The sequence below is a fragment of the Barbus barbus genome, assembly GCF_936440315.1.
Source record: "Barbus barbus genome assembly, chromosome: 38".
Lineage (NCBI taxonomy): Eukaryota > Metazoa > Chordata > Actinopteri > Cypriniformes > Cyprinidae > Barbus > Barbus barbus.
This window is the reverse complement of record NC_136716.1, coordinates 11,084,838-11,099,069: the sequence shown is the minus strand read 5'-3', so window position 1 is coordinate 11,099,069 and position 14,232 is coordinate 11,084,838. Positions and strand designations below refer to the sequence as shown.

Below are 14,232 nucleotides of genomic sequence, written 5' to 3'. Positions count from 1 at the left end.
GAGGTCAATAAGTATTTGATCACCCTGTGATTTTGCAAGTTCTCTTACTTAGAAATCATGGAGGGGTCTACAATTTTCAGCATAGGTGCATTTCCACTGTGAGAGACAGAATCTAAAAATAAAAATCCGGAAATCACATTGTATGATTTTTTAACAATTTATTTGTGAATTACTGTGTCAAATAAGTATTTGATCACTTGCTTATCCGCCAGATTTCTGACCCTCAAAGACCTGTTATTTTGCTTTTAAATAGTCCAGCTACACTCTGCTCATGATTCTAAATTAGTAGCAACTGTTTGAGGTCGTTAGCGGTCATAAAGACACCTGTGCACCCCACAATCAGCCAAAGTCTAAGGCTGTGTCCAAATTCAGGGTCTGCATCCTTCGGAGTACTCATTTGAAGGATGTTACGTCACAGCGCCGCGACGAAGGCTGTCCAAATTCGTAGGATCCTTCAAATGCGGCCCACAAATACGTCCTCATTTTCCCCGAATTGGAAGGATGGGTGTGGTGGATCCTTTCCCGTCCTACCTATCCCATAATTCTTTTCGGCAGAGCGTAATGGCGGACGAAGCGAGCGGTAGCGGAGTGGGAGAGGAGTTTCTCTGACAAAACAAGCTAAAGTTTATGCTTCGGCTCAATGAATTTGTAGGAGAAATTAGTAGAATACTTAAAAACAAATAAAAATAGGCTATAATGGCTTACCTGGATGTGACTGTCTTGTAGTCTGATATAAAAAAACTCTCCGACAACGAGCAAAGAAAGTATTTAATTTATTTAATTGCTTTATTTCTTCCAAAAGAATTAAAATGAGGAGAATAACTCTTTGTTTGTCCATTTTCCCGCTTCTTGCTTGGCGCTGTCACGGTTGCTAGGCGACAGGATATGAGCAACGGGTAAGGGAGGGAACTGAAAGAAGGGTAGGCTGTCCAAATTCACAAACACCGACTTCCGGGTTTTGCGGACGTCGGAGGATCCCTCCTCCTTCAACCGGGTAGGAAGGATCCTAAGGAGGATGCAGACCCTGAATTTGGACACAGCCTATGTAGCAACATGGGCAAAACCAAAGAGCTGTCAAAAGACACAAGAGACAAAATTGTAGACCTTCACAAAGCTGGAAAGGGCTACGGGGCAATTGCCAAGCAGCTTGGTGAAAAAAGAACAACTGTTGGAGCAATTGTCAGAAAATGGAAGAGGCTAATGATGACTGTCAATGTCCCTCGGACTGGGGCCCCACGGAAGATCTCTCCTCGTGGGGTATCAATGATGCTAAGAATGGTGAAGAATCAGCCCAGAACTACACGGGAGGAGCTGGTCAATGCCGTGAAGAGAGCTGGGACCATCATTTCCAAGGCTACTATCTGTAATACACTAAGACGTCATGGTTTAAAATCTTGCATCGCACGGAAGGTTCCCCTGCTTAAGTCAGCCCATGTCCAGGCCCGTCTGAAGTTTGCCAGGGACCATCTGGATGATCCAGAGGAGTTATGGGAGAAAGTCCTGTGGTCAGATGAGACCAAAGTAGAACTTTTTGGTCTTAACTCCATTCGCCGTGTTTGGAGGAAGAAGAATGATGAGTATCATCCCAATAATACCATACCTACAGTGAAGCATGGGGCTGGAAGCATCATGCTCTGGGGGTGTTTTTCTGCACAGGGGACAGGACGACTGCACTGTATTAAGGAGAGGATGAACGGGGCCATGTATTGTGACATATTGGGCAAAAACCTCCTTCCCTCAGTCAGAGCATTAAAGATGGGTCATGGCTGGGTCTTCCAACATGACAATGACCCAAAGCACACAGCCAGGAAAACCAAGGAGTGGCTCCATAAGAAGCATATCAAGGTTCTAGAGTGGCCTAGCCAGTCTCCAGACCTAAATCCAATAGAAAATCTTTGGAGGGAGCTGAAACTCCCTGTTGCTCATCAACAGCCCCGAAACCTGACAGATCTAGAGAAGATCCGTATGGAGGAGTGGGCCAAAATCCCTCCTGCAGTGTGTGCAAACCTGGTGAAGAACTACAGGAACCGTTTGACCTCTGTAATTGTTAACAAAGGCTTCTGTACCAAATATTAAAAAATTTTGACTCAAGTGATCAAATACTTATTTGACACAGTAATTCACAAATAAATTGTTAAAAAAAATAATACAATGTGATTTCCGGATTTTTATTTTTAGATTCTGTCTCTCACAGTGGAAATGCACCTATGCTGAAAATTGTAGACCCCTCCATGATTTCTAAGTAAGAGAACTTGCAAAATCACAGGGTGATCAAATACTTATTGACCTCACTGTATATGAGTTTTTCTTTAAAACTCTTTGGGAATTTTTCCCTTATGTTAAATTGTTGCTCCTCCTCAGCAGGGTTGAGAAAATGAATCTAGGAACCCCTGGTGATGAACTCTGACACCATGTCTGAATGTTTCAACTTCGTTTAAAACCATGATGCTTGTAAATCAGACAAATATGGGCAAAATTAATCAAGCAAGAGAGACCATCAACTCTGACAGCAGCGCAATCGGTCTCTGACTGGAGAAGATTCACAGAGAACTTTCTTGAACTACGCTGCATTAGCTCTCATTTACAACCATCTGGGTTCCTGTAGAGAAGGAACGAAGAACTGCTTCATATTAAACAAGACGACAGTTCAGTTTGGCTGGTGTCCAAATCAAACTTTGCTTGGAAATTTCTACACATATTGAAACAAGTGTGCATGCTTTGAGAGTGAAGGCCGCTCCTATGGGGGACAGAATGAGTTGTTGTCTGTCTCGATCCAAACACATTACTGGGCTCCGGGCGGCTGCAAACAGCAGCTGCCGCCTGCGGCAACCACAGGGCTCATGCAAATGAAATTAAGCAGCAACGGCACAATGGAGGTAGCATCCATCTTTGTGGAGTGAACACAATTACAGAAATGACAGTTTGCGTTTTCCCAAGAGCAGCGACGAGCAGCAGGAAGGGCCATTAGCTGGAGTAAATAATCCCGTCTGCAGAGCAGGGAGAGATTGATTGGGGGGGGGAAGAGATGAGCACATCTTACAGCCTGATGATCTATTTAATTACCTGGGGAAGACGATATCTTTCTGCACACACTACGCTTTGACAGGGATTCATTACATGACAAGAATCCCTCTTCTAACCCCTCAACCTCCCCACCGCCTTTCACACACACATATTGAGGGCAAATTGACATATGAAAGGAAGTGGATTCATTACGGTTTATTGAGATTGTTCTCAAGCAAGCCAGAAAGTGGTTTCCATATGCCACGGTGGTAGTGTTTTTAAAAACATGACATAACCTCTTATGGCTCTCTGAGAGTCTTTAAAGACAACCAACATTCATCTTAAACTCAACCTTAATCTTTTAACAGCACTCAAAAGACACTATTAAATATAAATAGAGTTAGCAATTTCCTATTAAAGAAATAATTGAAACAAATGAAAATTTGAAGCCCAAAGGACAAAATGTTGAAGAATGTACCAACCACGGTTTTCCTTAAAATGAAGTAAAACTGGTGACAAGTCTTCTGAAGCCAAATGTTTTGGAATACTACTCATATGGAACTTTTTCCGGTGCTTTTTTCGACACATCAAAACTTGACAATGCTTTAACTTTCATTATTTTGGAGGAAAAAAAGACCAGCACATTCGTTTTTGTGTTTCACAGAAGAAAAAAATTCTTATGGGTTTGGAACAACATGAAGATGAGTATATGACAACTACTACTAAAGCTGACAAGGTATATAGCAATATGAAATATATACAGGAATTTGTTTTGTTGAGGTGATTTTGCATCTGCAGAGAACATTGAAATTATTTTTAAATAGACTGAAAAATTACCTTTAATTCTAAAGACTTAACTTTTTTTTTTTTTTTTTTTTTATATAACAAACATCTTTGACCCATTCAATGAAATGGCAATGCTAAAATAAGAATGTCATAAAGCTATTATAAACTATACTGTCAAATAATTTTACTTCATAGTACAACTTTAAAAGTACAAAACTAATATTTACATTTTAATTTCTTCATTTTCAAATGTTAAACTACCAAGCTTTTTATTTCCGCATTTTTTATCAAATAAATGCTGGTCTCAAGAGTGAAATATGGCACTTGTGTTCACTTCTGTGTTCATACATACAGCCAAACCAAAATGTATTCAGACCCTTTCAACATTTCTCACATTATCACAGTTTATTCTCTACAGTTTTGAAAATGGTAATAAAATGACCATATTCTAAACTGTGTTAAACTGTGTCAGAACAAATTAATCTTGATAATGTCAGATAACTTTGATAGAAAGTTATGTAATGAATTAGGCTGAATAGCTAATTAAATTAAATACACAATTAGATAATACCAATTTAGGTCAACCAATTACCAACCAATGCTTAATTTTGTTCAGTCTGTGGTGTAAAAAGGTCGCAATTAAAGAAAAAACTATTAAGCAAAACATGGTAAGGTCAAAGTGTCTGAATAATTTTTGGTCCCAAATTTTTATCAGTTTTACTGGTAGTCCACTGTATGAAGAATTTTTCGGGTATAATATGTCACAGTTTACTTAATGTTTTTGCTATGCTCACTTACATAAGTGACCTATAGTGTATAGCAGGGGTCGGCAAATAAGTTTGGCATCGGCCAAAAAAAATTTCGGGCCAGAACATAGTCAAAGGATAATTTAAAATATTAATTAAAGTCAGAATTGCGAGTTAAAGTCCAGTTTTGAGGGTGAAAAAGACTGATATGTTCTCAGAATTCTGAGTTTATATATTACAATTCTGAGAAAAAAGTCACAATTGCGAGTTTATATTTCAGTTCTGACTTTATTTCTCAGAATTGCCTTTTTAACTCGCCATTGCGAGTTTATATCACGCAAGAAAAAAAAAGTCAGCTGTCAGCTGAAAATATTCATAAGGAACAAATAAATTCCTTGAGAACTATAACTTCCCGCTCAGGTCCACTGCAGTCATCATAGCCTTCACATTCTTTCTGATTTGAGTGATCCTTTTCTATCTAGCTAGCTAAATATGTTTAACGTAACGTGAATTCTTGCTAAATATGCAGATACATTACGGGCTGTTGGCATGAATTGTACTCGATGGAGTGGTGGTGCAGTGCTCTTGGAGCGAGTGAAAACCACGACGCTCCGACTTTTAAAAAATCCGCTCCTTGCTCCATTCAAAATCACACCGCTCCACTCCGCTCACATACTCTGATTGTGAGTAACTGTTGCTGTCATGTCAGATCTATTTCAGAACCAGCCGCTATAAAAAATAATCTGGCTGTGGGCAAAGGCCAGATATTATTGCTGGTGGGCCAGTTTTGGCCGGCAGGCCGCCTGTTGCCGACCACTGGTGTATAGTATACTGCACCCACTAGTAAAAAAATATATATCAAAAATTAGACCTGGTGTCTGAATAATTTTTGGTTTGACTGTACAAATGTAATGAATGCAGTGCCACCATTCATTCTGAAACCTGCAGAGAATATATTTAATTATACTGCAGTATTGGTTGTATTCCAATATATTGTGCAGTCCTAGAAGGTGCTGCGTATATCATGCATTGACAACATTGCTGCTTTTATGAGGACGATCTAAGCATCACCTTTTCCATGGGAAGCTGAATGGAGGCTTTGCAGTCTGTGAACTCTGCCTTGATGCAGGGGCCTTGAACCTCGGTCACCACATACTGCAGCTTCTGCGACTCCTTCAACATTTTCCGGTTACTTCCTCCAAACTTGCCCAGTACCCGGTAAGCAACATGGGAGATGGTCTCCGCAGGGTTACGAAGCGTTCGCCACAACGCCTGTTTATAAATGCATTAAGAAAACATTTGAATCATCCATCAGACCTCGGTCAGATCTAAGGTGAAAGGTCAGAGGTTTTACCTGCATCAGTTCAGCTCGGACTGGCTGGATGTGGTCATATAGGAAGTCAGGCTGTAGGTTGTCCACACAGAGCTCCAGTGTGCGCAGGCCCTGGCTGACCAAAGTCTGGGAACCGTTGAGTGCAGACACCAGTGGGTCCATGAGCATGGGCAGGTAGGGCAAAAGAGAGCTCAGCCGCACCGGGACAGTGAGACACAGCTCCACAAACAGATCCTTCATATGCTGCTTATGGAGGCCGCTCTGCAGCATATTCAAACCTAAGAGATGACACAAAGGATCAATACTCAGAGGTGTTTTCATGGTGATAAACATCTCAGTTCTTTATTTTTAAATTGCTTTTGGTTTGGTATTAACAACAGAAAATATGAGAAGAGTTCATACTCATTTATTGTGGTTACCCCCACAATGTAAGATTAGCTGTACCTACTTTGTTCTTACACTTAGCTACGCAGTGACCCTTTCGGAAATTACCTAAAAGCCACTTTGGGTTGTGACTCACCAGTTAAGAACCACTGTTCTACGGTTAGTGATCTCACTCACCTTGCAGCAAATTAGGCAGCAAAGGCAGAAACTCCTGGTACAAGAGGTCATGGCTGCCTCCCCCTATTGAGCGGAACAGGGCTCTCAGCAGCAGGAAGTAGTTATAGGGCTCCTTAGCAGACTGAGCTAGCTCCATGGAACTGTTCACTATTTTATGAAGGTGAGGCTAAAAGAAAAAGAGAGATTCAATAGATCCTTGAGAATAAAAATATAAACTTTTTTTCCACTGTAAAGTAAGAAAAACTGAATAAGTGAGCTAAAGCCACATTCTGATATATTAGCCAGGCTGCTTGATGGCATATATTCAGACATTGAGAATTTTATAAGAAATATATTTATTAGTTTACATAGATATAAAGACACTTACACTACCATGCGAAAGTTTGGAGCTATTTTTAAAAATGTTTTTGAAAGAAGTCTCTTATGCTAACCAAGGCTACATTTATTTGATCGAAAACACAGTAAAAACACATCAGAAACCAGTGTGATGGGATCCTTTAGAAAGCATTCTAATTAGTGATCGACCGATATTGATTTTTTATAACCGATACCGATACCAATTATTTGCATGTCTATGTGCCCGATAACCGATATGCAGAACCGATATTTATTTACTGTTATAAAGTAAATAAATGACTGCGTGAAGTAAGTCCATACTTCACTTTGGTTTTTCCTCCTTTCAGTCATCTTAACAAAAAATGTTTTGAGAATTAGCAGTCTTTCACGCAGGGCTCTAGACTCATTCTTCCCACTGATCTCACTTTTGCGCACGAGCACATAATTTGGTTGCAATTTGTTTTTTGTTTTTGCTACAACATTTGATTAATCAATGCATGCTGATGAACTTTTATCATAGTTTATAGTTATATGGTAACGAAAGTTTTCAACATTCAACTCGTTCTTTTTCATCTGTATTATTTGTGATTTAAATTTTGTGAACAGGAATTCCTTTTTTCGTGCGCTTTTTACTTTCAAATTTGCGATCTTGGTGTCACATTTTACAAGAAAAGATCATTGTCTGTTTTGCTTATATCTATACACCTTTAACTTAAGACTAAAACAAAAGATGGATTCATTGTTATTCTTAATTAAAAAGCGCAACAACAATAAAACAGTACGTTGACAATGACAAACTCTTACATAACATTTATCAACAAAAACGAATAAGACGAGGCATGGCATAGGACACACCACATGCTGTACTATATACCTAGTATATTACAGAATGTTTAGCAAACTCTGAGGAAGCAAATAAATATTAATATATTTTTTTTTTTAATTAAGGAAAGCCTCCATAGCATAACCTGAGGTAAACAGCAAAGATAACAAGCTTCTCAAAACGAAAACAAAAAGAAAAGTAAAACTAAACTGGCTGTAGCTGACAGGAGTTTTTTCTACAAGAATACCACCACGTTCACCTTCTCTGGTTTAAGAAGCGGTCTTTTACTTTAGTTTGAAAACAAATCCATCCGTTGCGCTCCATCCGCGACGCGCACCTTCACGCTCGTGCTGACGCGGCGAGTATAAACCAGGCTCTACCCACTAAGCGCTCGGCTGAAAGCACCTCTCTTCACGTGATCAGTGAAATCTGACTCCTGCTATAATGTGCTGCGGCTGGCAGCGCGCGCTGTATGAAGCAGACGCTTTGGAGCAGCGCAGACCTGGCACTCGTACAAATGCGACCACGTCAAATTTTAACTCGCAAACAATTACCATTTTGGTCGCAGTCTAGAGCCCTGTCATGTTCAATTTAATCTTCGTATTACAACAATAAAAAACATTTTATTTATAAAAAGCTTTAGCAGCAACACTAATATTAGCAGTAAGCAAAATGAACATAGAAAGTCTAATGTTTTCAAATGGAGAAAATAAAGGAAAGGAGTCATATCAACTTAATTTTTAACTACAGTTTTAGTAGGTTTATAAGCTGTTTAATAGGATAAAGAGTGAAGAATAATTCACTGGATAATGTTAATTCACGGAATAATATTCTCTGGAATATTGGAATATAACGTATTTTATTGCATTTCTCAACTGGCATGCTCTAAATTATGCTGCTGACAGAGCGGTTTATCTATGCCTTTACACAGAACTATAGGCTACTCAAACTGCGATCGATCGCGGAGATAATAATTAATTTCCATAGAGTTGTATTAATTTAGATGTTTTTAAACAAAATAATGGTTATATAGTGAGTGTTAATACAATTTAGGGTGCTTCAAAAAAGTGAATCTTGTTAAAAGTTACATGCGGTGGCCGTGCTGAGCATTTCTTGAGCATCAACCCGCTGAGTGAACTGCAATATGAAAGCGGCTTCACGAGACTAATGATGAGCATATAGACAACAGAGAGAGAATTACATTCAATGCTTTTCTTTCCAACATGCAATCATTCATGGCTGTATTATTTAATTCATGCAAAGTTACGTCTTTATTGGGAGAGGACTCGACGGATTATCTATGTGACTCCGACTTCACGAGACTAATAGACCACAGAGAGAATTAAATTCAGCGCTTTTATTTCCACCATGTGCTAATTCATGGCTGTGTTATTTCAGGCAAAGTTATAGCCTATCTTTATAGGGACAGGGCTTGACAGAGTATCTTATTTATCATATTTCATTAGCCAAGTTGCATTTAAACTATATATCAGGCATTTATGTAATACATCTAATTTGTGCATTAATGCCTGTAATATTAAATAGTTTACTAACTACAGCAAAACAAAGTACCTGCACGCCATTGCTGTCTCGTCTCCCCTCAGATGCGCTGCAATTGCGATCCTGCGCGCAATTCTGAAAACGTCCACAAGATGGCGGTGTTTATCGGGGAATCCGATATTACAAAACCGATATTCGATTATGGAAAAATGCTTAAATATCGGGAAAAATATCGGTAAATCGATATATCGGTCGATCTCTAATTCTAATGTGCTGATTTGGTGTTCAAGAAATATTTTTTGTGCAGCTTAATTTTTTGTGGATACCATGATAAAAATGTCTTTCAGGATTCTTTGATGAATACACTATTCAAAAGAACAGCATTTACTCAAAATAGAAATCCTTTATATAAAATGTAAAAGTATTTAACTGTCACTTTTGATAAATTGAATGCATCCTTTTAATTTAATGCAAAATGAATACTGAAAAGTATTCATTTTAAACTTCTGAATAGTATTGTATGTGTGTGTGAAACTATACAGTGAAAAAAAAAAAAGACTTTCAAAACAGAAACACAAACACAATATAAGATGATAATTTCAGCGGGCAACAGGATCGATGGGAAGTGAGATACAGAAACCTCTTCCTCCCCACCATCTCAATAGTGACCTTCACTTTGGTCTTTCCTGTCAATCTGAGGCACAAGTGTCATTTATCATCAGAGGAGCTGACAGAACGCATTAAAATTAATGCAGCATGGTTACTGGAGCTGAGGCGTTAGACAGCACAATGTCATCAGAGCTCGGAGGGAGTGAGCGATCCCACTGCTCAATCGCTCTAAAAAAATTGTGAATTACCTACTCAATACTCTAAATAAGCACCTTAGCCAACTAAAAGACAAAAAAGGCCACAATTTGCTTCATAAACCTGCATGTGCATAAGCTACAACACTCACCTTTAGCATCTGCTCATTTTCAGCAGCAAAGAGAGACACTGAGCCAAAGACCAGTTTGAAGAGTTTGAGATACAGGTTTGACAACTCTACATTGGAGCCCATTTCAGGTAGACGCTCCAAAAGATACTCCACCAAAATGGTGGCGAACAGTGCAGAGGTGGTCAGGTTGGCCAGGAAGGAATTTGCCACAATCTGTTGAAGGATTGAACAGTCATGTCATATCAACAGTCAATAATTTTGTAGAAAAAAAATTCAATGTCGTCAAGTCAATCCTGCAGTGAACAAAACCTGCCAGTACCTGTAGGGCATAGTTTTTGGATATGCGTTCCACCATGTATGGAACAGTGGTCTGGAAGATCTCTTTAAAAGTGAGAGGGTTCATCATGGTGAAGACTCCCGCGAAGTGCTCTAAAACCTCCTTCTCCTCCTTCATCCGCACCGTCTGACAGTTAGCCACACGAATGTACGTCTGCCCATTGCCGGCAATCTGTACCTAGCCAAAAGGGGGTTGGCTCTGTGATAAGCTGTAAACTTCAGCTCTCGGTAACTAGTGCGCTCGAATAAACCAACTTTATTATGTTCTCAACATAATGTGACTTTCAGATTTAAACACCTCAGATATTCTACCAGAAAGTTTAAGTTAGTTTGTGTAAGAATTTTGGTGTGGCAATCTGCACTAATCAGTGGACGGTCGTACCTGGTAGATGTCCAAGGCCTGCATGGCATATTTGACCAGCTTAATGTAGATCTGTGTTTCTTTGGGCTGGAGTTGCTTGTTGGGAATGAACTGTGCCTCTGTAATAGAACAATACCAATGTGAGAATATTCAAATGGGAATGCTGAGCAGAACTAGCCCTTCAATGATTTTGAGATGCTCCACAAACTTCAACAGTCCAGACAAAAAGAAAATGTTAAACAGAACTAATATTTAATGACATGGCACAATCTAAAGCCAAGTAAAAGTCATCTTAAAATAAAGTTTATAAAGCCATCTCACCTCCAGGAGCTTTACAAGAAGTGATGCCCCATGTGATAGTTTTCACTCCACATACAAGGGTCTTCACCAGACTACGACAGTCGGACACCTGGAAGGTCTGTTTGTCCTCCTTGTCCCCAGGTCGATCAAAAGGTGTGGCCGGAGGTGGTGCGGGTGTGACGGGTGTTGGGGGTGCAGGTGGAGGTAGGGCGGGTGTAGTTACAGTAGGGGTGGCTGGGACTCCTGGTAACGCCCCTGGGTCCACCACACCCATCTCTGATTGGGGCTTGCACTTCTTAAAGATAGATACCAGCTGGTACCGTGCAATGGTGTGGAACTTCAACACAAAAACCTGAGAACAGAGAAGTCATAATGTCAGATCCATATTTTTGTGCTTTACAAATGCACTTACATGTGGCCAGTCTTGTATCCTATTGTAATTACAATCACAGCGTAGTTTTCCACAGGCTAATGTGCCAGTCTATCTCACCTCCAGCATTCTCATGAGAATGTCTCTGCCATTTCCATTCTCCTGTTCGCTCTTTGATCGAATGCAGTCTACGAGGTTTAGCAACAGCTTACAGGACATGGTTTGGATACTGCTGGGTAGGGACTCGTCGTCAATGTTCTTAGCAAACAGTTGCACAGCCAGAGAGAGGTCCGTCAATGGGAGGTTCTGTCTAACATGGTGCACCAGGTCTGCTAGCGTGCTGTATGCCAAAGGCCTGAAACATCAAGAGACTCAGTGTTAGACAGAAGAATCTAAGCTTTCTAGAGGATTTCTGTTAGGGTTGTGGCAAAACTAAAACTTTTCAGTAGCAATTTCGATACCATGGTAATGTTCACTACAGGCCTGTTTGTGTACATGAGACACAAGTGACTGTTTATTCCTTTACCATGTTTAACTGCATTTGCTCATGCACAAATGTACACCGCCATTCAAAAGATTTAAGGAAGATTTAAGATAATTTCATATCACAGATGAAAATTCTTTCAGGATTATTTATGAACAAAGTGGTAACACTATTTTAAGGTGTCCTTGTTACACATTACATATACTTACTATTATAATAACAATTAATTATGCATAATTACATGCAAGTAACCCTAAGCCAAAATCCTAACCCTATAGTAAGTACATGTAGTTAATTAATATTACACAGTACTTAAATGTATAACTACACTGTAACAAAGACACCTTAAAATAAAGCTTAACCAACAAAGTTCAAAAGAACATTTATTTGAAACAGAAATCTTCTATAACAATATAAATGTCTTTACTGACACTTTTGACCAATTTAATGCATCCTAGCTGAATAAAAGTTTTTTTTTTTTTAAACTTACTGACCCCAAACTTTTAAACAGTAGTGTAGCTACATTTTATTTTAATTTTATAGTGCTATTGACTTGTTACAGATATCCATACTCTTGTGGTACGGAACCTCCAGCCTGAAATTGATCAAAACCAACCCTTAAAGAACAAATAGCTCTCAACCCTAGCTAATAATAATATTTTGGGTCGATACTTGAGGGATTTCAGGCAAAGATTCAGAATAAACGACACTAATGGCTTTGACAGATTTTGAGTCCTGCCAAATTTGCCTGCTGAAGGCTGATGGAAGCCGTGGATGAAAGAGGGGTGGTGTTGGCAGGCATATGACATCTGGGGCAGGGAGACAGAAAGTGGGCAATGCCAGGACAGCCTGGCACATGAAGATGGGCACCTGGATCTCTTCTGCCCAGTGGGGCAACTCAGCTCAGTCATGCACCATTAACAATCTATTCTGATATGTTGCACTTGATGAAATCTAACTTTTCTCTTTTCCCCAAAGAAACTTGCGAGGAAAAGGATTGTGGCCTCTAGCCACACTGAAGAAATGACAATAAAATGAGCATTTATTATTATTATGGCTCCAATTCAAAATCTAGTCAGCTACCTTGCTGTCTACATAGTCAACTGCCTTCTAAGAAAGCAATCAAACACAAACACAACCTTATAAGTGACTGACCTAATATTACAATTCATACATTTCATCAATAAATAAATGTTTATTTATAATCATATCGCCTTGCCATTCTTCAATGGAACCTCTTCAAAATGTCTGGACTCTATATCTTGATAATCTAATTGTAATACTTTGAGGGATGGTATATCATAATGCTCCAGTCTTATAAGTTTGGTTTTATAAATTTATTATTTCTTCTTTCTTTTCTCAATGCATGTAAGTGGTTTAAATGTAAATTAAAAAGAGAAAAAAAAAAAATTGGCCAACATCCTTTTTTTTTTTTACTTAATTTAGTCAAAATGCATTCTGAGAACTGCCTTCTCTGCAAAGCACAGCATGTATCCCACTTTAGAATTTAGCCAAAACGAGTCATGACTGAGCTGCGTACTTTTTAAAAAGACGCTTCAAGTGGCTCTGTAAGGCTTTGCAGCGCTGCCTAACTAGGCTTTGGAGGTTAAATGTGTGCCCTGTGAATTGCAGACTGCTTATACATGAAAAATATAATACAGGTTTCGAGGGGGTTAATCTGTATTCTTACCTTAGCGTCTCTCTCGCAGTGTATCCTGAGCCAATGAGTATTGACTCATCGAAAAGCTTGTCCATGCATGGAATGAATTCTGCAACACAAACAGACTTTATCAGATGCCATTGCAAGCTCTGAAGCCCACAGAAACAGCTCAGGGGCCCATGAACCATGAGATACATCAATGCCAGACCTCAACAGTCAGAGTTTCTCATCGATTCATTTAACCTTCTCTACAGGATTAATGATTTAGAAGAGTGTATCAGATTCCTCTTTCAAATGCTATTGATTGAGAGGTGAAGCTCAGAGAACGCAGCCGTTACATATCAAAGCGGTAGCCCATGAAGCTCAGCAGTGTAATTAACACCAGATGCGAGCACTCCTACAATAGCGAACGCTTTGCATATCTTATTTGGGAATATCTGCCAACAATCTGCAAAGTGTTTAGCGGTGGATGACTCACGGCTGCGTAGATCTGTGGTGAGGATGTGCTTGGCAGCGATCAGCAGCTCTTTCCGCAGGTGAGCCGTCTCAGGGGGGCAGTTAGACAGCAGCTGCAACATCCCCTTCACCATCTGCTGGGAGTACTTCCCAACCAAGTCCTGACACACACACACACGTTTCACATCGCCACATTAGTCAATGCTTGAGTATTAAAACAAGTTTAGAAAAGTTTAATAAACA

At 39.5% G+C, this 14,232-nt stretch overlaps 1 protein-coding gene across 2 annotated transcripts in view; it reads right to left on the bottom strand.

Moving 5' to 3' along the window:
• trrap (transformation/transcription domain-associated protein) overlaps positions 1–14,232 on the bottom strand; it is a 90,640-nt gene that overhangs the window by 72,780 nt on the left and 3,628 nt on the right. Inside the window, exons 11-20 of one of the 2 annotated variants that reach the window (XM_079397713.1) lie at positions 14,012–14,150; positions 13,564–13,642; positions 11,510–11,744; positions 11,041–11,371; positions 10,741–10,838; positions 10,342–10,536; positions 10,044–10,235; positions 6,430–6,595; positions 5,890–6,146; positions 5,607–5,807 (exon numbers count right to left, since the gene is read on the bottom strand). In XM_079397713.1, coding sequence (XP_079253839.1) covers positions 5,607–5,807; positions 5,890–6,146; positions 6,430–6,595; positions 10,044–10,235; positions 10,342–10,536; positions 10,741–10,838; positions 11,041–11,371; positions 11,510–11,744; positions 13,564–13,642; positions 14,012–14,150 — 1,893 coding nt within the window. The remainder of the gene's footprint in view (positions 1–5,606; positions 5,808–5,889; positions 6,147–6,429; positions 6,596–10,043; positions 10,236–10,341; positions 10,537–10,740; positions 10,839–11,040; positions 11,372–11,509; positions 11,745–13,563; positions 13,643–14,011; positions 14,151–14,232) is intronic. The other variant, XM_079397714.1, reaches the window with a different exon arrangement.